The sequence below is a fragment of the Nipponia nippon genome, unplaced genomic scaffold (assembly GCF_047370975.1).
Source record: "Nipponia nippon isolate SJK-2023a ecotype South Korea unplaced genomic scaffold, ASM4737097v1 scaffold_24, whole genome shotgun sequence".
Taxonomy (NCBI): domain Eukaryota; kingdom Metazoa; phylum Chordata; class Aves; order Pelecaniformes; family Threskiornithidae; genus Nipponia; species Nipponia nippon.
In genome coordinates, this window is record NW_028262341.1 from 5,034,186 (window position 1) to 5,061,241 (window position 27,056).

Consider the following 27,056-nt stretch of genomic DNA (forward strand, 5'->3'; position numbering starts at 1 on the left):
AGGTGTAAGGATATTTATTTATTTTCTTTACAAAAAAATGTCAGTGCATCCTTAAAGTGTGAGTGCTGGATTTTTGGGCTGCCATTTGAAATACATCCGCTATGTGATATGACAGAGATAATCCTAAATAGACATAAAGCACATCTGCTTTGGAGCCAAGAGTAATATAAGTGTCAACAGAGATGGAGAGCCAGGGAGTGCAGTGATGGAGGGAAAAGCTCCGAAGCTTGGGCTCAGCGCTGCTTAACCTGCTACCCTGCTGTTGACCCAGCTCTTTCATATCACTGCTCAGATGATGACTTTAGGTACCTTCTTCCTTAGTAGCCCTTGGATTGATCATTTGGTTGGGTCATGTTTTGTTTTGTGTTAAATTTTGTTTTGTATTAAAACTTCCCGTTCATATGTGTGATTACAGTTTACTAAATAACAGGCACTGTGGTGAGTGCTTTGTTGTACAAAGTCTGTTAATGTCCAACAGGTTGGACCATAATTATGACAACAGCCATGACACAAATACTGCACTTAGTAACATCTGCAAAGCATAATAGTCATGCCAATACCATATATTAATGATTTATCGACTCTTTAGAAACTATGCATAAATAGAATCTTGGAACAGGTTCTGCCAATTATTTCAGAATTAATAATATTTAATGATTACACCTGCTAAAAGTCCTTTTACCAAGCATAAAAATGCCTTGCATGAGGGACATTCTTGCATAGGCCAATGTATTACTGACCATTTTATGTTTTTTTGACTGGCAACTTGTCTTCCTTTTATGCTTATATTGGATTTGTTACAGCATTTCCTTTGCATATCGAAATTGAAGTGGTGTATGTGTGATACTCATATGTGAGATGAAATCGTAATTTCTAATTCCTTTTCTGTTGCTCTCAGCAAAGTTTGGTAAGATTGCTACTACTGGTACTTTTTTCATTTTCCTGATAGATTCCAATTAAGAAATCCAGTTTAGCCTCCATTCATTCCATTTCTGCAGCAAAGGCAACATATAACTAGAGTATGACACAAAGTAAATGCATTTTGTTGCCTTAGTTCATATTGGTAAGTATGATCTTCGTTGTATGTTTATACTTTTTAATGGGGGAACCCCCCCCATATTATTATCTTTGCCCCAAATTTTACATCTAGTAATGTAATTTTACATCTTATTTTACATCTAGTAATTCATTACACATGAAACAACATAAGGCTGTCAGCTCTATATCTGAATTCAGAGATAGGTCCATGTGGAGCAGAGTTATCTAAGGCATAAGATGGAAGTTCATCTGTATCTTAAAACTTGCCTTACTTGCTGACTGTGTTCAAAGAAAAATTGTGCCTGTGCCTAGTTTATCTATATTAAATAACATATATAGGTATCCAGGTATATAGTTACACATATATAGTTATAGATAGTTATGGATAAACAGAATATATATTTTTGTTGCCCCAAAAATATTTATTATATCTTAGACAACACAGAAATCACCTTAAAAAAACCTCACAGGTCATATGCAGCTTTGAAACACTCCTAACAAAAAACATGGAGTGACAGTGAGGCAGAAGGTAGGTATGTGGAGACGAGAGGCTACAGTTTTCCACTGAGAGCACTTGGAGAAACTGGCTTGGCCAGTTTTACGAGTGTCATTATATTACATTAAGCTGAAGTTTTCTGAGTGAGCCTGCGGCAAGAGCCACCGTGCTGGTGGTGGTGGTGGAGACAGTGTGTCTGACGTAGGAGCAGGGAAAGCAGAAGCACGGTCAGGTTGTTACCATTTCCACTGTCCTTGCTGGAATAGGATGGTGGACATCACCCTATGGACTTCTACATTCATTAAATTATATGAATTATTATAATTAATTATGTGAAATGACACTGCCACACCAGGCAATGAGACTTCCAGTACTTGCCTATACAGCTGGGTTTTATAGGCTTTATATTTGACGTGCTTAACATAAAATTGCTTTGAAATCCACCTGCCTGGCAAAGTTTCCCTGTCTCACTTCAGAATTTCATACTAATTCCCTCAAGAGATTGCTTTTGCCTCTCATCAGGTTTTTCATTACTCGTTTATCAGCCCATCTTTTCTGCTAACTTTTGCAAGGAACCAAAATACTGTTATGAACACCTGAACATGCACAGTCTGGAGGTAGAAGCCTAATAGGTCAGTGTTTCCGGTCTGACCTGTAAGTACCTCCAGGCTGGTGGAGCTCGCCTCCACGTGCTGTCCCTGCTCTGCAGGCAGAGCCAGTGCTGCCTGTGATTGTGCAGGCAGGGAGAAACAAGGCTTGAGATCTTTCTCCCAGCACTGACTGGAGGAGAGATAATGGCACAACTGGTAGCTGATCTGCTGTGACTGGGGATGGGAAAGTGCAAAGGAAAAAAAGTCAAGAAGCACTAGAGTAAAAAAAATAGCGAAGGGCTTCTTCCAGTCATGTACTCTCTTCTTGACCCAGCATGCAGCTCTGGAGTTGGCAGCTGTCTGTGTTTGCTTTACATTGGACTTCGCCATGCAGCCAAGACAGCTCTGTCAAACACTTTGGGTGGTTTTGCAATGAGAAAACATGATACTGCAGAGCCAACAGTTATTGCCATACAAGGGTGCTGGAAAAGAATAGACAGTGATCTGTAGCCGTCACACAAAGAGGGAGACCTCAAAAGGACATATATTCCATGTTAAGTAATAGGAAAAAGTAAGCTAAAATAAAACCCAAACCAACAGTTGAGAAGCTTATTGCTTTGAAAATTATGTAAAAGTCCATCCTTCAACAGCTCCTATCATTTTTTCCTCTTAAGAAATGCTCCACCGATAGCAGGAATGGGTCACAGAGCTGGTCATATCCAAATGCTGTTTAGTGCTGCAAACATATCTTAGGTCACTTCTGGCATTAATCCATTAGAGAGAATTTCCAATAGGGAATGTAACTTCTTGTTTTCCAAGTACAAGAAGAACCAACAATTTGATATGTGTTTCATGACTTAAACTATCTGTTGCTGACAATGGGCAGAGCTGCATTCCTGCAAAGTTCAGTAAATATACCAAGGCATGGAAATCAAATGTTCCAATTGCTTAGTTTTGAAATACGTATGTGTGTATATATATCCTTTGGTATTACATTAGTATGCATTGACATACAATTTAGGTTTTTGTAAGCAGGATCATAGGGAAATAAATAAATACTACAAGGCCATTACTCTCCCAAGTGGTGTTCTTGTCTCAGAAGTACTGAGTGGTCCCTGTTTAGAGTCAGCCAATGGAATTGCCTCAATGTTCATTTCATTCCCTTTCTATTTTCTGTAAATTTCCCATTTTTTTTGTTCACAGCTTAGTAGTGGTATTTCTGTCTGAGTCTATTTAGAAAGCCTTGGTATAAATTTTTGTGCCAGTGATTTTTCCATTAAAAAAGAAAAAGTTGTAACCCACAAATGCAAATTCTAGAAAGCTTTAGAGCTACCATTGCTAAAAAACCCTCAAAACAAAAGTTCTAATACAAGGCTGACATCATATCCATATTTAATGTGAGTTTGTTTTTAATTTTACTTTCAGTAACACTCCCTATGAAAAGAGATCTCATTAACTCTTGAGATACTTTTTATTCATCCGGAGATTTCTCTGCTTGCACAGACTGGGGGCAAGGATGGGGGGAGGAAAATCAGCTCATTATGTCAAGACAGGAAGTGAATGATTTCAATGACAGAGCCAAATATATTATTATACTTCCACCTACTTTTATTCACCTACTTCTCAGATATGGAAAGACGTCTAGTCCTTGTCCTCATTTTTGCCCACATTTCCCTTTTTTTGAGGAGCATCCCTAACCAAAACAGTGTTAACTTCCTGCTTTATAAATAAGACTTGCCTTCAGCTGTCTCTGAAGCTGTGGAAAGGCAGTAAATATCTACAGTAATTGTCATTAAAGTCAAGGGGAGTAGGGAGTGTAAACTGCTGCCAGGTTCCTATGAATATCATTTAATAGCAAAGCCTGCTAAACAAGACCTTTATTTCTGAGACAATCAGAGCTCTCTGGCAAAAATAACTACTTCTTGTAGTAACTTACACATCTGTTATTCTGGACATAAAAAGCATTAAAAGTCATTGTGAGATACTTGCTGGGGTCAGTTTTCACTAAGGGGAGGTTGAAGATGGTGAGACTTTATTTGGTTCCTTACAGCACTGTGTGGCTGTAGCTCTCTAACTGGCTGCAGCATCCCCAAAAGGTTTTCCCTTATTCCCACCAATCTTCCCCTAAAACACCCAAGCAGCAGGTATGGAAAATAATTATATCAGAAATCCACGACCCTTATGTTTTCTCCAAGCCAGAGTTTTTTGAAGGTTTCTTGCATTTATGGCTTCTGAAGTTGCACCAGTCAGTTACAGTTTCACTCTTTTATGACGCTGCAGTGAAATACTGCTAAATAAATGGTGCATCCAATTTCTCAGTCAGATATCAAGTAATAAGAAATAAAGAGATAACAGTAGGCATAAGAGAGGTTATGACACTGAAAGAATCAATTAAAGGGAAAAAGTGTTGTTATAGCAATAACTCCTAGCTTTTACTTAACTCTTCATTTTGAGATTTTATGTAATAACAAGTAAAAGTTCAGCAATAAACAGAAAGTTAGCTTCTTTCTTTTGACTCTTCCTGTCTGTCAATGCTGACTTTCAATTCGCTGTTTCTTTTAACTCTGTGTGTTTGTCATTAATATATATAAGCAGAAATTACTGCTTTAACAAAAAAAATAATAAAAAGAATACTTTAACATGCTGCAGGAATAGCACTTTCTTTTACATTTTACATGGCCAAGATTGACCTGTATTCAGTGATGCTAGTTTGTATGGGCCCCGAATGTAGTTTCTTCAATTTCTAGCTTCCCTCTTCAGTATTGCTTTCCTATGCTCGCTTTCAGATATAACTAGAGAATTAACTGCTCTAACACTGTTAGTCAGGGAATCTCTTGACCTAGGGGCAGGGGCAACAAAGGCTTTTTCATCCACCATTTCTTGTCTGTTTGAGAAAGAAATGACAACAATAGTAGGCTTAGATTGTAAGGTGTGAGCTGAAATGTACGGTTATAAATGTTTACCTTGGAAAGCAAGTATGAGAGTAAATGTTTGCAAACTTTTGTAAAGCATACGTCCAAATTCATGACTTCTGATATTTCTAGGTCTTTACAGTCAATGCAGTTGAAAAATATTGTAACCTTATAGCTTTTGGTCTTTCTGTTTTTTCTTTTTTAGTGTGGACAAAATAGTCTGTTTTTCATTGATATATGATCTGGCTGCTTTCTGCTACCAGAGTGGTCCTCCACATAGCACAAAGCACAAGAAGCACCCAATGCAAAGAGGACCTCAAGGGACACTGTCTCCAATTTCAGTTGCTTGTGCAGGAAAGAAAAACAAAAAAGGCAGAGTGGAAAAAAGCCATGGGCCAAGAAATGGGGCAGAGATGGGGAACAATGGGGTGCTAGTCTGCTTTGTCTGCTCCTGGCTGTTCTCAGCTTCCTGCAACCATGTGTGGTTGGTGTGATTTATCCAATCTCACAGAGCACTTTAAGGAGGGACTGCAGCCAGACCTGCAGAGGAGAATTGCAAGCTTCTTCTACATGCTGACTGTCCCATGTTTGCCATCCATACATCACGCCTATTCCACTCTTTGTACCTTTGGTCTTTGACTCAGTGTTTGCTACTTCCTCAGCCAAGCTGAAATACAAAAATAGGGCTTTCTTGATATTTCCAGAATGACTGGATTGGAAGGAAGGAATGGTATCTCATTCTAGCCTAATCTGCACATCTGGCAAGTTTGGCTAAGCATCTGTATTTTCAGTGCATCTTCAAGCTGAACAATTCTCTTCTAAAATTTGAATCTGTCCTCTTAAAACAAACAACAAAAAAAACCCCAAAAGTCTTCGACCACTTGCAGGGCTGAAATCGGAGGTACAAATGGCTGCTGTGTGGGAGTAGCTGCAAGTATGCTGAGAGCTATGCAAAATATTTATAGTGAATCCTGAGTATCCAAGCAAATCTGCTTTTTAAAGATTTGCCAAAGTTTGTGAATGCTTCAGGTAAGCTTGAGCCAAGTTTAGACTAAATCTGAGCTGAATACAGTTTGCCAGAAAGGAATTTATGGCTTTGGCTTTGGGTAGAAACTGCAAGATGCAGCATGGTCTTGGCATAGCTGGTTCTGCATAAAAAGAAACTTGGCAGTTTAGACTAAGTTTCAGGTGTTACGTTAATATTAGGAAAAGGTATTCATAATGCTGAAAGCATGGTATTTTTATCATTATTACAGAATATACCCATAACCTGTTTATCTGTGGAATTATAACTCTACAAGAAAAGAAAGAACTCAAAATAACTATATCTTAGTGCAAACCTGTAAATAGATTCTTAATTTAATGATAGATATATGAATGATTACTTTTCTTCATTCCATTTTTTCTGGTGGTTTCTGTGCATGTATGTGTACATGTATGTGTGTGTGGTGGCAGTTGTTTGGTTCAACGAGTGGTCTTATGATGTTGCCTACCAAGATGGTATGAATTTTTCAGTCCTCAGTTACATTTATTGTTGTCTTTTAATTTTGATGTGAATTTTTAGAACTACAGCTGTAACTGATGCAAATCTTTTCCTATAGAGCAAAATGGAGAGTAAATACCTCAGGAAGCAAAGTGCGGATAAGCTGTAAATGTTCCCAATAGAAACTCTGGTGAGAGAAATGATATGATTTACAAGAATGATAACAGCTTCATCAAAACTGGTGCTTAACAGCAAATAAACAGTCAAACCCTTGATGATACATAGCAGGTCTAAAGTCTACTTATTAAGTGTAATCATCAAGTAGCAGGGTTGTGCTGCTAAGGACATGGCTTTTACGACAGTCACTTTAAATGCTAAGAAGGAGTTAGATTTAAACAGAAGGATCTGATTTACATTTCAAAGGTTAATATTTCTGGAGAGCTATGAGTGGGAGATGTTAAGCAATGGCTTAGGATATAGTATCATGTGACTAAGATGATACTTCTGTCATGGTGACACCAATAAAGGATCTTCAAGCTGTTCTCAAAGAAAAATATGGTTGAAGAAGACACAGAAAAATAAAATGTACATTGAAGTCTGCTTTTTGGTATCTAGACATGCACAAAAATGCTGTGCATGCAATTTATTGTAATTATCTCTGAAAACAAGGAAACTTGCAGAAGGAAATAGAGAATGATATATGTTCTATGTGTGTCACTTGATTAGCATTATTAATGGTATCGTGTGTATGAATATTCAGTTCCATGGCTAATTTCTTCCAAAAATTATTAGGAAATACAACAATATCAAACATATATCATACAGAAAGGACAGCCTGACCATTAGACTAACAAGCAAAGGCCTTTCTGGGACTGGTTGCCAAGAGTAAATTAGCGTAGTCCAGACAGAGATTAAGATTAAATCTCACCCTGATAAGATTAAAAAAACTAAAGTGAAACTAACCAAAGCATAAAACAGTATGCGGAAATTCCTCTACAGTGACTACAGACAGCAAATCTTGAAAGCTGATCTGAGTAAAGACAACTCTTCTGTTGGCAGAGACACCTGTTTGTGTGATTTCTCGGTTTCTTTACCACCTGGCACCAATAAATGTGTAACTTTAAAAATAATAGTGATGTAGTAGCCACAGTGATCTAAGGATCAGAATGATCTAGTTCTGGACACAGAACTTGTGGTCTAACACAAGATACCATCTTTCTTCACAAGCCTCGGTTTCACTTAAAATATTCTCTTTTGAAAAAACAACTTTTAGTGATATAGTCACATGATTAGTGATATAGTCACATGATGATAGTTACCAAATAAAATTTTACAAATTAAAATAGGAACTCAAAGAGTGCTTCTGTAGAGTGCACTGAATTTTTGTTAGTGCTGATACATACCCTGAAACAGGTTGAGGAGCTGTTCAAATGGAGTGTTCAAATGACTTTTCTTTACCAAAAGTCCTGCAAAGATACTTTAGTTTTATAAATTGAAGTACCGTTCCTCTAAAATAGACAACATTATCTGAATCCACATCTCCTCAGAAAAACAGTTTTTGCAATTTCAAGGGAGGGTATCATCTCAGGCACGGATGAAAATACTTGTGTAAGAAGTATGATGTATATTAGTTTTTTAAAAAAAAATCTAATGCCTTGGTGTGTTTGTGTTTATCAGAGCGTTAAAAGCCCTTTAGCTTATAAGACCAATTTAAAATTATGGGATACAGTAGGCATTTTGGTTTTCTCTCAGTGTGTAAAGAGGAGATGATGAAGAGGTTTGTTGATGGCCTACAGTCTGTTGTATCCTCTCTCATTACCATTAGCAGAGTTACCTCAGTTTCCAAATTTAGACATACTGTAGTGTCAACACAGTGAGTTGGAACATGCAGAATTAGAGGATAAAGTGACAGACAGACTACGAGTGTCAAATGTGCAATGACGGCTTTCTAAGGATCAGTCCTCCAGGTTTGCATGCAACCTTATGAAGTGTAAAATGTATTCTGTCCTTTTATTGACAGTTGTGGAAGTCTGTCCTTAATTTACTGGTTTCTTGCAGTTGTCACTCCACAGAATAAATAAATCAAGCTGTTGTATATGAGAATCCCCCTCACACCCATGCATGCACAAAACCCTCCCACAAATTATAAAATGTACCAGGAAAAACCTCCCTTCTTCTCCTAAAGAGAACTTTCCACAGTCTCTTCAGTCTCTTTGGCAACTTGTTCCGGTGCTTAATTACTCTCACATTAAATATATTTTCCTTATACCCAGTTGGAACCTCTCCTGTTTCAACTTAGGACCTGTATCTCTCATTCTCCTCTGTCTTCCCAGTAACCACCTCTTGTGTATTGGAAACCTAATAGCAGTTAATGGCTATTAATTCACCTCTGAGCCTTCTTCACGCCAAAAAGCCCAGTTCCCTCAGCCTGTCCTCACAGAGCACGTGCTTGAGTCCCTGACCGTCTTGATGACCCTCCACTGGCCTTGCTCAAGTTCTTACCCACCCAGTGCTCTACCCATCTAGATGACAATGTCCTTACTTGGGTACCAGAGTGCTGTGGGAGACCATGCTGAAAGCCTTGCAAAACTCAAAGCAGGTGTGATCCACCGCTCTCTCCTTGTCCACTGGACCAGTCATGGAAGGCAATCAGGTTGGTTAAGTATCCATAGCAACTCCAAAAAAAGATTGGTGAAGTATCTGGCATAACCTAGAGCAGCATTGAGGCGGTCCTCATCTCACTGGCTGAAAAGGTCCCAGTGGCCTCTTTTTCGTGTGAGCTGTACTTTAGACAGTTGTAGCTGTGGGTTTTCAGGATATTTTTTTCCCTGACATAACAGTGCAAAAGAGCAGATGTACAGACCAGCTTGCTGAGGTAAAATAACAAAAGCTTAATTGTCTTCCATCAGCGTATATCAGTAAAATAACCAGCAGCCTTTACTGACAATATCCTATAAACATTTTTCAGGCAGCCACCACATCTGAGAAGAACTGTAAGGGGGCAGCCTAATTGTCTGCTTTAAGTAGTTCTCACCTTCCTCCATGGGAGACACATTCGCACACTTTTTCCTCCTATCTTTCACTATGACATTGTATTAATACTGCTATCATAATGTACCTGTAAACAACATGAGGTTAAATGTTTTGTAAGCAGCCCTGTGGGCCCAGTGCACAGAAGTTATGTAGTATTGCAATTAAATCCTCCAGAGTCCTAGTTCTTCAGTTTAGTTGTTCAATCTGCTTCCATAGAGCCCAGATCAAGTTCTCAGCTCAGCAATCAGTCATTTCACTCTGAGACTCAAGTTTCTTTTCGCCTCCCTGTACATGCTTGTGAGCTGAGGAGAATGGTTCTTAATTTGTATACAACAGCAGAGGATATTGGTACTAGGCTGAGGTTTTGGGGTGTAGGTTTTTGGGGTTAGGTTGGAGTTTTTTTATGAAATCTTCTTAAGAATACAAAATTAATATTTACCACATTTTTAACAGAGATATCATTGCCTGTATTACTAATATCCATACCTAGACCTATGTTCTTTCAATCACTCTGGAATGTGTAGGTTTCTTCTGTGAACATCCAGCAGGTCTGATAGACCTTCCAACAGAACTTGACTATTCTTTGCATTTCATACTTGGTCCAACTGGCAAGGACAATGTCTGCGTGTCTCTGAAAAAGTAAAGTGGTGCCAACTTGGCCAAAGTTGTTTATATGATAAACACAGTGAAACATATATTACAGTGCCAACAGCCTTATTTTCATAGTGCTTTAAGGCTATTTTTACAGTATTAAAGGCTGAAGTGAAAAAGAACATAATGAGTGTCAAAAGTATGATGAAGGACAATTCAATTCTCAAACTAGTGCTTTTGACAAAACCCACTGAGACTATGAAAGCTGTCTGCATTCTGCCCATGCTGTTTCAGAGTAATAGCTGGTGCTAAAATAAGCACAAATCAATACAACTTGACCTATGGCATCTTCATGTGTATGATCATTGGAACTTGGTGTTGCTTGAGCAGGATCATTTGTCTTGTTTTGACTTCACAAAATTCAGTTGCAGCGGTTTCTAATAGAGACACAGGATATAAGAATAAGACCACAAATCCCTTTTGGTACTTCAAACAAAACCGCTGTGATGGCACGTAGGAACTCACCTCTACAGAGTGTATGTTCTCAAGACTTTAGACTTGGATAGGAACACGGGTCAAAGAAGGTTCCATCCTTTTTCCAGCTAAGCAAGAAATCTTCTATCTGGCAACACAGTTCCTGTGTAAATGTATAACCTACTTAGGAGTGTCGGGTTTTGTTAGGTATAAGCTTCTGTTTGTAAGGCATTGCCGTAATATTTTACAAGAGTGGGAGAAGTAAAATTCACAATCTTTCTTTCTGTTAGCTAACTCAGCCTGTGACTCCTCCTGTCCGTAGACAGTCACATAACCTCCCTAAGTCTATGTGCTCATTATGGAAGGACCCAGACGAGCTGTCTCATCACCCGTCACCCATTGTCTGCATCAATACATGGGAGTTCTCTGAATTGCACATACTGAAGTTCCTTTTCAGCCTCAAGAAAAAGTGGGCTGCAGCAGAAGTGCCACATGAGGCAATGCATCTCAGGAATGCTGGCTTCTGCTGCCCAGGACAAGGGTCTGCGTCTCTGGATGACAACGAGGGGCAGAAGTGGTGGCAGCAGGGAGGAATGGCAGCAAGGATGCTTTGGGTGTCAAAATGCCTTTCTGTAGGTCTGGTAGAATAGTTCCTCAGAAATAGCACTGTTCGAAACACACAGAGAGTTAAATCAGGATACCAGGCTGAGTGACGGAAATAATTGTGGCACTTTATTCCATGTTTATTTGTTGTAGAAGAGTGAGTGTCCACACTTGAGGCTGCACAGGAGAGTGACATAGCATGGGCCTTGCATACCAATGCCCTATGTCCCTGCAATTCTGTAAGACAGGGCTGTGCAGCATTTTCAAGTAATGGGTTTTCTTGAAAAGTACAAAACCACTTGAAACGTGTGTGCAACTTTTGTGGCTAGATCCTCAGAGAGTGAAATGCCAGAGGCTGCTCTGAATTCAGTGTCTTCACTGTTATCTGTTCTTCTTGGGTTTTTTATCCTTTTATATCCATTAAACAACTTAAATTAAAAGAAGTCCATTTGTTGGTCCCATTACGCTTGACCTATATCACAGTCGTTGGATTTGTTTATAGAATGAAATGACATTTTGGTTCCTTTTTACTGTCTCTTAAGTGCAACCTGTGTTTGCATCATTTTTTTGGAATGTATTTACTTACATGTATCACAAAGAAATTTCCTCTCAGTTAACTGCTCTGGGTCCTCACGACAAAAAACAATAATCTGGAGAAATCGGAAAATGTTTTCACAAAATAGTTGTTTTTAACACTTTTGTTTGCTGATTTGCTGTTAAAAAAGTGCACATATGGAGCTCTATGTCTTTATAGCAACTGTATGAGACTATTTCCAGTGTTTGACCAGCTGAGATTGAAATCCCATTGAATCCCATTAACTTCTGTTATGTGTCATTTTGAACCAGACTGCTTTGTCATATAGTTTTGGCATTAGAAATAATGAATCTGTGGATCATGAAGTGCTGCTGCCTGTTCTATAGGGATGGAAATGAACATATATCTTTGGTATTTGCAATCTCCATGTATTTTCAAAATTCCTTCCATTAGGAATTCCCAAATATAATTAGATTAAACTCCTTACTATTTATAATCCCAGTTATTACTTTCATGACAATGGGTACCTTTCCAATAAATTGTTCTGTTTAGTACAAGTGGTTTCAGGGGTCTAGAGGACAATGTGAAATACAAAAACCAATGCAAACATAATTGTACTGCAGCGCTCAGGAAGCATCCAGAAGTCTTCTTTCTGTACTCTTTTGTTTAACCCCTTCTTTAGTAATTATTGAACTGGTTGATTTATCAATTGAAATGGATATTTTCCCTCAGTATTAGTGCAATTTAAGAATTAGAGAAAGTCAGGTTTCATATTCAGAAATTCAATCACTGGATTTCTTTGCAAACAAAAGACATGGTTGTAATACTTTTCTTGGCTAAGTCTAAAGGTCAAAATTAGCAAGTTTTAAAGAAGAACTGCAGCGGCATACAGCAGAGCCTTTGTAGTAATCACAAATGAAAGACAGTGCTGAAATAGTGGATATCATAGAGAATCTAATTTATACTTACAACTTGGTATCTCTGATGGCAGCAGTGCAGTTTGCACGAGATTGAAATTGGGGCAAGAATGCAAAGAGCCAGCAAGTCAGTAAGGAAATAAAAGAATTGTGGCTAGGGGCCAGCAGCCAAATCCTATTGTAAAGGCAGCCCTTAGCCACATTTTCACTACTGTGACAACTGTGAAACTCAGGTTGGTTTTGTTGTTGCTGGGATCTTGGCTTTGCTTTGCAACCATGTGGGTTCAACGAAATAATCATTTTCAATGACTCTTTTAGGTTGGGGTTTTTTTGTGTGTGTGTTTGGCTGGAGGCCTCAGGATATGAACTTACTTTTAACTTCCAGATCTTTGATGTGCAGTGACATCGTCTCTTATTTTCCATAGAAACTGGTGGCAGCCCTTTGGGACACGGACAGCTGGTGTAAGGGAAGGCGCCTGCTGCAGCATATAGGACCTTGCCATGAATGCTTTCAAACTCTGATCTAGGTTCCCTGCATTTCACACACAGATGTACTTTTTCTCTGTTTGTTTCAGGGTCTTTATGTCTTTGTGGTATATTTTATCCTGCACAACCAACTTTGCTGTCCTGTGAAAGCAAGTTATACCGTAGACATGAATGGGCATACAACTCTGGGTTCAGCTTTTTTCACACATGACAGTGGTCTGCCGGCTGCAGGTGGAGAGATCAGCAAGTCCACTCAGAACCTCATCAGTGCTATGGAAGAGGTAAGAGTGCTCTCTGTAGTCATTATCTTGTGTATTGAAAACGTACCTGGAGATTTAAGTGGCTGTAGTGAACTGTAATACACAGGAATGAGATGCTAATTATTATAGGTTGGCTTTGGGGAGAGGGAGATTTTTTTTTTTTTTTTACCATAAAAATTGTTATCTTTAGCCATGGTGCTATTCTTGGAACTTACAATTCCCTGGTAATATCCTATCTAGGGAATTTCCCTTTTTCTACTTGAGTCTTCAGTTTGTTATAGAGGCTGGTTAAAGTGTTGTCAAAAGTAGGTCATGAGAAATCAAAATATTAGCTTAGTTCTTTCAGCTTACTGTACGTCTTAGATGAGTTTTAAGTCTTTAATTTTCCAAAGTCATGCTGTGCAAAATTTCTGTAAATTTTAATAGAACAGAAAAAAATTAGAGAAAAAAAAAATTAAAAAAATGGAATGGAATGGAATGGAATGGAATGGAATGGAATGGAACGGAACGGAACGGAACAGAATAGAATAGAATAGAATAGAATAGAATAGAATAGAATAGAATAGAATAGAATAGAATAGAATAGAATAGAATAGAAAGAAATTTTGAGGGAGATGATTTTCAATGTCTTTATTGCTGGAACTGGAATGCTGCTAGTATCCCTTTTCACTACCTGTAGTAAACCAAGGTTACTTTTGCTGCTATGTACATATGTGTGCTGATAGAGCTAGTTGAAAATTTTCCAGCTAAACAGTTTTTCCAGTAAAAATACCAATTTAATGGAATGGAAACATTTCAAGGGAACATGTCAGGTCTAGTAATGATTTTTATGGAAACCAAGCTGCTCACCTGGCAGCTGTTTTACCTGTTTCTCTACCTGCTTCACTGTAGGTTTGTCTGGATTTTAAAGCTCCTCAGCTGCCTCCTGGCAGACCACTACATTTATTCAACTTCTCAGCATCTCACTTAAGGTGGTGCCTGACTCCCCAGTTTAGTGGACAGCATAGGTTCTCAGCTCTACATGGCAAGTTTTTATGTTTCTGAGCTCCTAAATGGTGGATGAGCAATAAACCAAGAAAATATATTTTGCTTGTCCTAAAATATATTTTTTTAGAGTTCAGTGTTTTGGCTTTTCACCACATTTAAGGAGGAGATAGATTTTCAAAACTATCTCTTCTCATGAACTGAAATTCTGATTTTTTGTGCAGCTCCACCTTAAACCGAAGTGGCAGATGAACTATAGCAAAATTGATATAGAAATTGTAGGGCTGTATACCACTTCCAGAACCTTCAACGACTGGCAAATTACTTTAAAATATTGTAATGGTAAACATGGGAAGCAGTGGGTTGCCCAACTGTAGATCATATAATGGAAAATAATGATGAAAAGTGGCTATAGAAGGAAGAAGCAGGGTCCAGCAGAGGAGGAGGCAGTGGTAAGAGAGGATTGAGCTGGAACCTTGCAGTGCTTTACTTTAAAGTTCTCCATACCAGGCCTAATGTTCAGAACTTGCAATATTTTTTCAACTTTTTGAGATAGCTAGGACAGGCAAAATAAACACAAGGTTAAATGACTTGTAATCAAGTTACATATATATAAATATTATTTAAAAAAAAAAAAAAAAAAAAAAAAAAAAGACTACCTGGTTCACTATAGAACTGACAGAATATCTGCTTCCAAAATTGGTCTTGAGTTTGGCTCTGGTCATAGTTTCCAGTTTCTATACTATAGTTTTGATGATTACTGCATTTCTCTGTCTTTTCAAACTTTGCAGGTGCCTGCAGACTGGGAGAGGGCATCCTTGCAGCCTGCTAGTCAAGCTAGTGCTGCCTTTAAGCAGAGTCCACAAAATGGCAATGCTTTCCACCCTTCTGGAGGATTTAGTACCAGCTCATTGGTTGCTGATGAGGAATCACAGGAGTTTGATGACCTAATATTTGCTTTAAAGACTGGTGAGTGACTCTTCTCTTTGTTCCTCAAAGGCTGTTATGTTGTTCTTCACCCTAATGGTGTCACCATTCCATGAGATCCAATTAACAAGAGCCATTAATATAATCTGATTGCCAGTGAAAATCTGAAGTAAAATTGTTCTGCCTTGGACTGCTATTCCACGAAAAATATTGTGCAGGCTACCTAAAATAACAGAGAAAGAGTCTGCAAAAATATGTTTTGAGTCATGATGATAAGCAGACCTGCAGAAAGTAGGAGCAGACTGGAGGCTCTAACATTTTTTCACAAGTGCTTAAATGGCTAACTTGCTGCTTCTAGACATGGGCTGTCTTGTCTTCTTTTCCTTTATTTTTCAAATTGATATCGAGAGTGTATAAAATGCTTATCTTTATATTTTATGTATATATATATATCTGTGAGAAACAGCATAACTTCATAAATATTGATTCTCCCAATAAGTGTAAGACAAAATATTTGTATAAAATACATTTGGACCTGAAAACCGGTGTACACTGGAAAGATAAACTAGATGGACTTCTGCCCAAACACAAGAGCCAGCTGTGATGAGCTCACCATGCTGCTGGAGGACAGAAGCACGGGAGGCCACTCTAGGTGTCTGCACTCAAACTACACCTGCAAAACAAAACGTTTGTAATCAGATTTCCCTCAATAGCCTTAGAGTTCAAGTCTTCAGAATCCCAGGCTTTGCCCTCAGTTATGTATTGCTTTTCTGCCTTCTCACCCACTCCACCAATGAAACTTCAGGTTATTCAAATGATGATATAAATAGATAGCGAGACATGGCCACAGGCGGAAGAAATGAAGTGAAACCTGATTCAAAGATAGGTCAAATGGGAATGTCTGATAAGATGACCACAAAGGCAGAGGAGCACCACTGGATAAGACCTGACAGATTCTAACCCAAGCCCACCTCCTCTAGGCACCTCCTCTAGGTGAAATACAAATGGACTAGCTTGGTAGTAGGAGGTCACCTGAATGATCTTTGGGGATACCATCAAGCCTTGCAAGAGACAACAGCGAGGTACTGGTGGCATTAACAGCTTAAGTGCTCTGGCACCAATAATTTCAGGAGTTTGTTCCCTTCAGTGACACCAGGGAAAACAGTCAAACTGGTTGTAAGACTGGGACTGCTGCTAATAAAGGCGTAGTTTTATTCAGTATATTCATAATATTTTATTTCCTAAGACAACTTCCACTGCAGAAAACTCTTCTAATTATGAAGATAATTGGATGATTAATAACTGGCTTAGTACTAAGAAATACAAATTTTTATGAAGATTATCACAAAATCTGTATTGTACCTGTTAATTTTCCTGGGCATTTTGCAGACTACTTCTGCTTTGTTACGCAGTTAAAGATTTTGGGCAAGACTTTCAAAACTAGGTGCATAAGCTTACAGTTGCAAATGTTTTTTTTAAGTACCTAAGAAGGTAGCTTTTACTTTTTACTCCTTCCTGAATATTTTGAAGGGAACTAGATAATTCATAGATAGTTAATAAGATATGAAGCCATTCACTTCTAACACTCCCACCATTGGACACAGTGTTTATTGCTTAAGCAGCTCAGTTGACATCAGTTGGCCTATTTTCTGAAGTAAACTCTACACACTGTGGAAGACTGAGTCTCAAATCATGAAGAACAATCTAGGCAGCAGCAGTAATTAAAACTCATGGTTAATATAATTCACCACAACATTAGCATTTAATGTTTTTTTAATAAATCTTCAAACTCCATCCTTAGTTAATTTGTTTTCAGTCCTTCTAAAGGAAGTAGGTGTAGAACGAGCTTTTGATTATTTTGCCTAAATTCTATTATTGGCTTCTTTATTAATGTTTTATTGTCACTTTTTCTTATGAGCTTTTTATATTAATGTGATTTGAAGCAGACCCCTCAGGCCACAGTGGGAGAAAAATATTTTTGTTTGTATTACTGATTCAAGTAGTAGCTGACCATTTTAGCCCAATGGTTATTCATGTGCCCAAACTGTGTCCCCAGCAACATTACAGGGGCAAAAAAAGATGATTTCTAAGCCAAACCTGTTGTTCCATCTGGTTCCAGTCCCTCACACAACATTTGAACAAGCCAAACTGAAGAGGTGGTGTTGAGGTTAGAGTAGCTGTAACCACCAAAGTAAACGTTTATCAGCTATTGCCTTAGATAAGAGCTGTAGCTCAACACATACTTTAAACCGAAAAACATGAACTTTTCTGTAACTAAAAATCATATCTGCTTTATTATTTTCATCTAGACCTGCTCTCCAGTCCCGTTCAGTGCATGGCCAAGGAGTCAAGGTGCTCCTGATGGCATGAGGGAGTGAACCACGTGGAAGCAATAAAAAGGGAGATGAGGTGGTGGAAAGTGGGATTTCTTCTCTGTTTGGCAGTACAGGCTTATGCTGCTAAAGTATTCACTGAGCTGTGGTCTGACAGGAATTTTATGATACAGTTAAGCTAGCAGGCACTGAAAGGGGCCTGTCTCCTGCTCCCTCCTGGCAGCACATTTTTTCTTCCACTCTTGCATTGTTGCTCCTACTCACATGAAAACACAACTCGGGTTAGAGACTTCTCCTCTCCCTTTCCTCTTCCTCTCCCTTTCCTTCTCCTCTTCCCCTCTCTCCCCTTGACACCCCACATCAGTTTGATGCCCTTTGAGCACCAGTCCCTGCTCCAAAGGAGCAGTGGTCATCAGCAACTGGAAAACCAGCACCTCTTCTCTAAATAGGCTAAAATGTATGGGCAGTTGAGATGTGTTTTTGCTGCCTTGCTCTTGCCTGTCATTTGCTGTAAGTAGTGCCTCTCAAAGCTTTTTACACCGGGCTTTATTTCAGTAGGCTGAGAATTCCTCATCTCAAGCAGACAAGCCCCTGAGAGAGCAGGGAAAAGGTGCTTTGCACCACATTAGCTGTTTTTATCTGTCCTGAACTGGGAGGTGTATCTTTTGGATATAGAGGAAGAACAGAAATGCTTGCTCTGCTATTGCTTGAGCTTTACCTCTGATAAGCAGAAACAGAAACCTCCATTATCTGTCATTCCCTAAAACTGTCAATCTATAACCAAACTCAGCCTTAGCTGTGCTAGAATATTAGCTCCCACTCTGAAGGCTGGCTGAGGATCAGCACTGATTAGCAGACGAATATGCAAAAATGTCTTTATGCCTCTGTGCACTTCATCTGTCCTTTCTGCTTATGCAGTTTGGAGCTGTCTGAAGGTTACTTTAATTTATGTCCACTGTCTGTAGCCTCAAGGTTTAATCCGGCAGCCAGGATCAGTGAGAATGAGAATATAATCATAGCAAAGCTAAAATCTCATTCCTGTCCCCTGCCCCACCCTTGCAGTGCAGCTGGCCACTCTCAGCAGTAGAAATGAAGGATGAGTGATACAGGTTAAAAAAATCAAACAAACCCCCAAAGCATAACTTTATTCTTTAACTTGCAACAGTTTAGTAATTTGCAGTTTGCAATGCAGCTCCACAAATAGATGCATTGGCACACTTGGCCTTATTGCTAAAGAAATGTGTTGTAGAACTATGCACTTAGCCCTCAGTTCCATAATCATTAATGCTGGGCCAAATTACAGATTAACCTGAAATACGGACTGGGTCAGATGAAGGCATACAACTGCATGTCTAGCAAATTCGTTGGACAACAGTGTACTGTTTCTTAACCAGCTTTTATGCTACCTTTATGCAAGCTTTGCATCACATGGCCATAGAATTTTTTGTTTGGTGCAAGAAATCCAAAAGCTGGACTTCTTATGTCATAAAGCCATGGCCTCTGAATGCCTGATCAATCAGTTCCTCCTTTCCATCAAATATGTTCCTGTCCATACAGAAACATATAGTTAGGATTCACTGTGCTCACTGTATCACCTCATCTCTTATACTCTGGGAATCTTTTGGAAGGACAGCCAGCTTCAAAGCAGTTTATGTGAAGGAAACTGTAGAACAATTATGATAGGAAAAATTAATTTACAGACACGTCCTGCCTGTTGATATGTGCTAAAACCTTTTTTTTTTTTAATGTTTATGAATTTGGCTTAAATTATTTATTTTATTATATTTCATTTATGGCTCTAATAATGCATCAAAGTCTTAGCTTCTACTGAGAAGGACAATTATTTACTAATTAGTTTTTGTTAATTGCACTAATTAACTTTAAAAGTGCTGTCATTTTGGACTGGATCTCATTTTTCTTCTGGTCTTTTGTGTAAGGTTTATATCGATAAACAATTTAATAAGACCATTGCCTTCCAGATTGTCACAGTGTCATATATTACTGTCATTGAGGCTAAAGCCCAGTATAGCAGAATTCCCTAAGGACTTCTATGCTGGTTAGGGCTGGGGAGTTAAAAAGGGAGCCAAAAGAATAAAACTAGATGGAATCTGTCTCAAAGCAGCAAGCTGTCCATCAGCTTTGCTCTAAAGCATAAATACTATAAATGCACAATAGCTTTACTGATCTCTGAGCTTCCATCCATATTCCCGTCTCCTACAAATGCTTTTGTCCTTCCCCTTCTGTGATGCATAAAACTGAACCAATTCATCTCTTTGGGTGAGATGTGAATGCAAAACACAGCAAAGCCTTTGAGAGAGGCCCAAACCGCTCCAGTGCTGACTGGTGACCCATCCCTGTAGGAAGTTGTTTGGAAAGACATTTATAGGTTAGAGCAGAGAATACCAGCCTAGCACATGTACTCTCTAAATATTTCTTTCACTATGAAGATGGTGAGGCACTGGAACAGGCTGCCCAGAGAAGTTGTGGATGCCCCATCCCTGAAAGTGTTCAAGGCCAGGCTGGATGGGGCTTTGAGCAACCTGGTCTAGTGGAAGGTGTCCCTGCCCATGGAAGGGGGGTTGAACTGGATGATCTTTAAGGTCCCTTCCAACCCAAACCATTCTATGATTCTTTGATATGACTCTATGAAAAATATATTGGACAGGATATTGCAGGATATTGCTACATCCACATCTCAGTGTATTTTGGTCTTAATAGAGGCATATGTGATACATCCTAAATAAATATTCTACATGGAGAATACCTGGGAAAATCTACTGTATAAGTTAAAAACTCCACACAAACGCAGCTATTACAGTAACGATGCTATATAAACCAACTCATAATTTTCAGTCTAATACAGCTAGGGTTCCAAAGTCAGCATTTTTTAAACCTTGGTGTTACCACTGTAGATGCCTGGTTTAAGAATTAAGCATCTCATGTTGGGCATCCTGAACTAGAGGAAACATTTGAAATTTCAGATTCTGAAAGGTGTTTAGTGCGACATCCTGGAGACTTGTCTGTCACAGGGCAGATAAATTGTAGACGGTGGCAAAGTGCCAGATTCATGCCCTGCCTTATGAACCTACATCATTTCTGTTTTGAAGGGCTCACGTCACAGAAAAAAAGGAAGGGTAGCCAGTTTGCATATTCATTCAACTTCTCATTTCTGATTGCTTACAAAAATGTTAACTGTTGGCTGTTGAACATGACTGCATAATATCCAGGAAGCATTTTTAGTCCAATCTGAACTTTATTCATAGAAGTCTGGATATCTGTTGGTGTCATTTCTGTAAAGTCAAAACCCTGAAAGAAGAATTAGAGTTGGTTCATGTAGTTTATTCATTTCTATCTAATATGTGTTACACGTACAATATAAATCATGATTGATTCAGAAAGCAAGATGGAAGCACTTATGAGATAAAAGGTCTCCCTAGAGATATGAGTACTGTAATTATAAAACAAACTCCATCTCCCTTAAAATGTTGTAGTGAAAGTTTGAGATATATCTGAACAAGCAGATGATAACAGCTGGTGGTCCAGGGCATGCAGGAATGCACTGATGAAATCCTTCAACCAGCAGATGTCACTGGAGGGATCTCACTGGGTTTGCAAAGCGAGCTGCGACTTTTCAGTTTCTAGCTAGTCCTTTGATACAAAAAGAAAGAAAGAAAGGCCTCATTTTCCTGCATTTTTTTCTTCACAAATTGGGAAAAAGTAATACTCCCCGCTACATACCTACCATCCAACTCTAGCATCACTAGGGGAGTACATGCTTTTGGGGATCTGATTGAGTTTAAATTCTGCTCTAATCTGAAAACAAGCCAGACCTATGAACTCTGTGAAACTCCATCGTGTAAACAGTTGTACCCTTCCCAGTCTGCTGACTGTTTGGTAAACTGGTATCTTGGTTACATTTCAGCTCTCATTCCTAAAAAGGATCAGCTCTTACATAGTTTGTCTTTGCATCAGCAGCAGAACAAGGCCCTTGTAAACCCAAAGTACCCTACTTCAGTCTCTGGTTTACCAAGTTCCTGATAAGAACTTCTGTAACAAAAAAAATCTCCTCTTACTTTGCACAAAACATTCACAAAGCATGCATGAATATGGCATTTAAGGATATACATAGTCTATATAATACCATATTAGACCAGTATCCAATCTTTTTATAGTGACCAGAACAAGATTCTTTAAGAAACCCCATACTGAATAATTGCAGTATAGCCACCAGTAAGACAAATATCTTTCTAACCCCAACAGTCAGTGTTCACCTTAAAATCTGAACCTGGGATGATCATATTTATATAATATGATTTTAAACATTTTCAATAATATATTTTTTCCCTTTTTGAAATTTGTACCCTCTTCAGCTTAAATAAATATTTTGAGTGAATTCCAGTGTTAATGATGGTACCTAAGAAGTAATGTTTTGTTTCTCCATTCAAAGTATTTTATTTACTTCAAGGTTATTACCTTGTTCTTCCATCCCCAAATGGTAAATACAACAGTCTGATGTATTGTCTCTATTACACTCATGTTTCCTTTCTAAAACAGCTTTAGAGAAGACAAGAAAAAAAACCAAATAACTTGCTCATGCAATTGCTGTTTTTCCCAGGACTTTCACACAGCTTTGAGTTATTAGGACCATGATTCAATAAAAGGTTAAATATGCATATAAATTTACATCAGTAAGTACAGCTTAGTCATCTTCAGTACACTTATAAGCAAGTATTTTAATGATTCAGAGCCTAATCTTCTTGTCTTTATTATTGTATCTCTGTACCTTGACGGCTTTTTACTCTTGTCATACTCTGTCAGTAATTGCTGGTCTCTCAAGAGTGTGGGTCATACAGATGCAAGAACAGGACTCATCTAGTAGATGTCAATGAATGCATGTTCACTCCATGACCCAAACACCAGGTGTAAGAAGGATCATGGTGCAGAAATACCCACTTTTCACCTGGATGCAGTAGGGCTGGGTTCACACAGCGATGCAGCTGAGTTTGGCCCCAACCAGGACTTCTCCAAGACCTCTGCAGGAAAGCCTGCCCAGTCCTGCAGGTTCTTCTGCTCAGGTTCTCTGAACCAAGCTCCATATTCAAGATTGCATCCTGACTTCCCATAGCAAAGGAGCATCCCACTGCTGCCCCCTTTTCTGTACTTCTTTTCTAGGGGGGGGGGGGGGGGGTGGAAGGAAGGGTGCTATGGAAAAACTTTGTAAAAGTGGAACAATAGGGGGCATAGAAAATCATGAGGTAACTCCAAAAAAGTAAATGACCCTTATCTTGTCTTTTGCCAAACAAGCCAAAACCTGGAATGTCAGCTGAGGTAGACATAAGAGATGCATTGTACAACTGATAGAAACTCCTGAAAATATTTTTTAGTGTGAAAATGCAAGTCACTGCCTCTCCCAGCATACCCTGTTCAGGGCTTTTTGAGCCAAATGTCATTCCTTTGCAACTCCCTTGAACTGAATGTAGTCACAGATCTACTTCTGCCCAAAATGAATAGCTTCCATATAGTTAAGTGATGTTACTGTTAAGACCATGCCTGAAATTATTCTGTCTTGAAATCACCATGCCTAATTACACTGATGTGGAGTTCTCAACAAATTTATAGGCTAGATGCCCTAAACCCCAACAAGACCCATGTATTTTTTAGGATTCGCTCTACAACTCAAAGAGAGGAGCTGAAAACACACTGAAGTTTATAGTTCCAACTGATATTCTGTGAAGAAGCGGTCTGAAAAAATAGACATTTCATAAAACCTAGTACAGGATTATGTATCTTCACACGGATCAACTCAAACCTCCCCCCCAAAAAAACCCCCAAACCCCACAAAAACAACAAGGAAGCAACAATCTAGCAGAACTCCTGTGACAAAAGGATGGAGAAGGTGGCCTCCTGAGGTCTCTTCCAGACATGTTTTGGAAGTTTCCATGGGCCAAAGTCTAGTATTCTCTCACAGTAGAAGAAAAACACAATACACCAACTTGTGCCAAATGTGGGTTAAAGAATATTTAGTCAGCATCCTTTCTCGTGTTGAAATTACAATCCTATTAAAACAGCTGGAATTATAGTTTAGCAGGGAAATTGTATCATTAAAAATCAATTCTTCATGAAGTCGTCCTTGGAAATACCAGGCTGTAACAGCAGACCATGAACCCAGCCTAAGCCAGGCCTTGATTTATGCTCTTGTGATTTCAAGGCAACCTCTGAATAGCTATTGTACCATTTACTGAGACAAAAAAATTGACTGACAGTGGATTATGAAAAAGCATATCTGGATGGTACAAAACTACGTCAGATAATGTTATAATCAGTGGATGCAGAATTGTAGACTAGCAAGAGGAAACTTGGCTCGTCATGGTGGGGTAGGGAAGCACTTCAATAATCAGAATAAAGGAGAGCAGCACACGATATCACCATTTCTGTGTCGGGATTTCATCCTCACTTATTCTTTTTTTGTTTGTTTGTTTGTTTCGCTGTTTTAGGTGCAGGTCTCAGCATCAGCGATAATGAATCTTGTCGTGGCAGCCAGGATGGTGGCAGCATGGCTAACTCCCAGATTGTAGAGCTTAGAAGAATACCCATAGCAGATACTCACCTCTAACTCCATGGCTTGCTTGGTTTTTTGTTGTTGTTGTTGTTTTTTTTTTTAATTCAAGCCTCAGTATTTTTATATTTGTACTTCCTTTTGCACTAAAACACTATATGAAACTGTGTAGTAGAATGCTGTGAGCTTTACTGAACGTTTAACAAGGAATGTTTGCTTGAGGTTTTGTATATCAGAAAATAAACTGTAAATTTTTTACAGTGGCTGAGCATCAATAGATACCATGGCAATCGGCCTAGATTTGTATCTTGTAGCTAGATGGCATATTTCACAAACTGTAGCTTTTTTAATTAACCTGTACGTGTAACACTGATTAATAAAAACAATAGAGTCCATTTGATACAAACAAGTCTGTTATTTCTGCTTGCTGCTTGCGGAGCTGGAAGATGATGCAGACACCCTGTTGGACAGGAAAGCTTTTTAATTACAAAGTTGTTCTAAGTTTTCTAAGCTGTACTCTTCTCACTGGTTTTTGAGTACCCAAATCTGTGAACTTTACAAATTCAAATAAAGACACAGTCTGGAGCCAGAGAGCTTGAAATTTAAATCGTTACATGATAAAATATGCAATGACCTGAAACAAATGAAGGGAAGGGGAGATGAAGAACAAGAGCACTGACACTGCATGCTTTCAACTGTGTTACCTTGCTGGTTTCATAATAAACTCTCTCACTCTTCTCACAGTCAGAAATAAGGGGGAATTCCAAAGAGTTGAATTTTCTGTTAATTTCTGTGGGTGTTACACAGATATCCCTGTTCTGATTGAAGGGTTCAAGTATTGCATTACAAACAAAGTTAGATCAGTAATCTAGGGTCATAAATGAGCAAGAAAAGTTCCTTCCTTGGAAAAAAAAATATAGAGGAAGTATTTCAGAACTGAGAGGGGGAGGCAGGCTGATCATGTAGGAATCATTAACTCTGCATCTGCACAGACATTCTGGAAGAAAACACATTAAAGCAAGAGACCAAGGGAATTTTCCTCTGAACACTTCTGAGCATAGTATAGAAATACAGTAAATGAGAATGCAAGCCTTTCATACCTTCTTCAGGAACTTGCCTAAAGGCTTAATGCTGGGCAAGCTCTGAGCAACAACCTCTCCCTTTAAAAGAAAACTTTTCTTATGGAAATCTTTCTGTGAATTTTGCTGTAGTGATATACAAATTTTACTGTATGCAATTACTTGTTGAGCTGAAAAAAAAAACCAACAAACAAACAAACCCCACTTCTGTGCCCCAGTTCTGTAATAGCTTGTAGGACTGCACAGCTTACAGTCATTGCTTGAATCCAGGGCAGACAAAATCTTTAAGGTCTAATGCAAAAGCACTCACAGACACAGGAAACTACTTCTAGTCAGCAAAGCCCTTAAACAAGTGCTTTTTAAGGACACATTTGAACTGATGGGAAATGAGAGTACGTCTATATTTAATTAGTACATGTTCTGCTGCATCGAGTCTTAAATTTCTGACTCCTGGGAGTTTTGTTGACTCTGTTTATGCTGGTCACGCTATGGAGTAAACAGGGCCAAGTGTTTGTGGGAAATGACAAAACTTACTCGGGGGGGTAGGGGCAGGGGGAATAAGCCTTGCTTCACCATGGGCAATATACAGAAGCACAGGGCATTCAGGAAGACCCACGCCCCCAGAAGGGGCAGCCTTTAAAATCGGGCGCAGTGCATCGGAAGCATAGTGGGCAACTCTGTACAAGAGTAAATAATCTAAACATATTTTATAATTCACTTTTCTTCCCATACCTACACCTGCTGAAAAGGGACTTTCTGGGCATTTGAATGAACTGCAAGTATCATCAAAATAAGTCTCTCAGTCTGGAGTTAAAATTAGTTTTTGACACTTTGCAATATAGTGCTTTTTTATTTTCTACACAGGAAACCTGGCTCTTGAAGAGTTTTTTATTTTATTTCATTCTTTCTGAATCAACTGAGATGAGTGTTGTCCATTGCTGATACTTCTCATTACCCACTAAAGCCCTAACATGAAGTCTGGCCCTGCAGAATCATTGCAACACTTGCTCAGTTGCGAGAGAGTTAGGGCTGAAACAGATGTTTCATTACTCCAAGTACATGCTACTACATGCTGTGAGAAAGCTTATAAAAGAAGGATGTTTGTTTGATTTTGACTCACCACCATAAATGTTAATACTTTGTGTCACTTCAACTTGTTGCACAACTGGCCTGGTTAGGGATTTACTGTAAATGCATCAGCATTTTCAGAGCAGCTCAGTAGGATGACGTCCGCTGCCAGCATTTGTTGAATTTTAAATCTCTAAGTGGTGCTCACGTGGTTTAAGATCATGAGATGAATTTTGTTATTGTTCTAGAACCATTTTTTTCTTAAGAAAATATTCTGTGTGTAGGAAATTCAGTGTTTTAATAGCATGGGTCTCTCTCAGCTCCTTTTTGCAGTTCCTTGAGCAGGCAAAGATTGCAACAGGAGCAGAGCAGCTGTGTGCTCTGACTCAGATGTGCCTAACAGCCACACCTGGACAGGAGGAGTACCTTTACAGTTGGCTTGACTTAACCTAACCAGACTGAATGCCTCCTGCCGTTCCCTGATCTCAGGCATTATTTAAAATTTGATAGAGAGTATAAATATTTCTTTGTTTCTACGAGACAAATGAATCCGCAGCTAGGTAGCTTTCAAATCAAGTGTTACCACAGGGCCTGCCATGCTGAAGTGGCTAACTTATTCAATCCTTTGCTTTGTTCCTGTATAGTGAAGAACACCAGGACACTTGCTGCCTTTGCTTTTTTCCCTATGACA

At 38.8% G+C, this 27,056-nt stretch overlaps 1 protein-coding gene across 1 annotated transcript in view; it reads left to right on the forward strand.

Moving 5' to 3' along the window:
- ADGRV1 (adhesion G protein-coupled receptor V1) overlaps positions 1 to 24,568 on the forward strand; it is a 286,915-nt gene extending 262,347 nt beyond the window's left edge. Inside the window, exons 88-90 of the mRNA XM_087761398.1 lie at positions 13,248 to 13,439; positions 15,194 to 15,371; positions 24,157 to 24,568. Of these exons, the coding sequence (XP_087617524.1) occupies positions 13,248 to 13,439; positions 15,194 to 15,371; positions 24,157 to 24,275 (489 nt within the window). The 3' untranslated portion in view covers positions 24,276 to 24,568. The remainder of the gene's footprint in view (positions 1 to 13,247; positions 13,440 to 15,193; positions 15,372 to 24,156) is intronic.
- Positions 24,569 to 27,056: the final 2,488 nt, after the last annotated feature.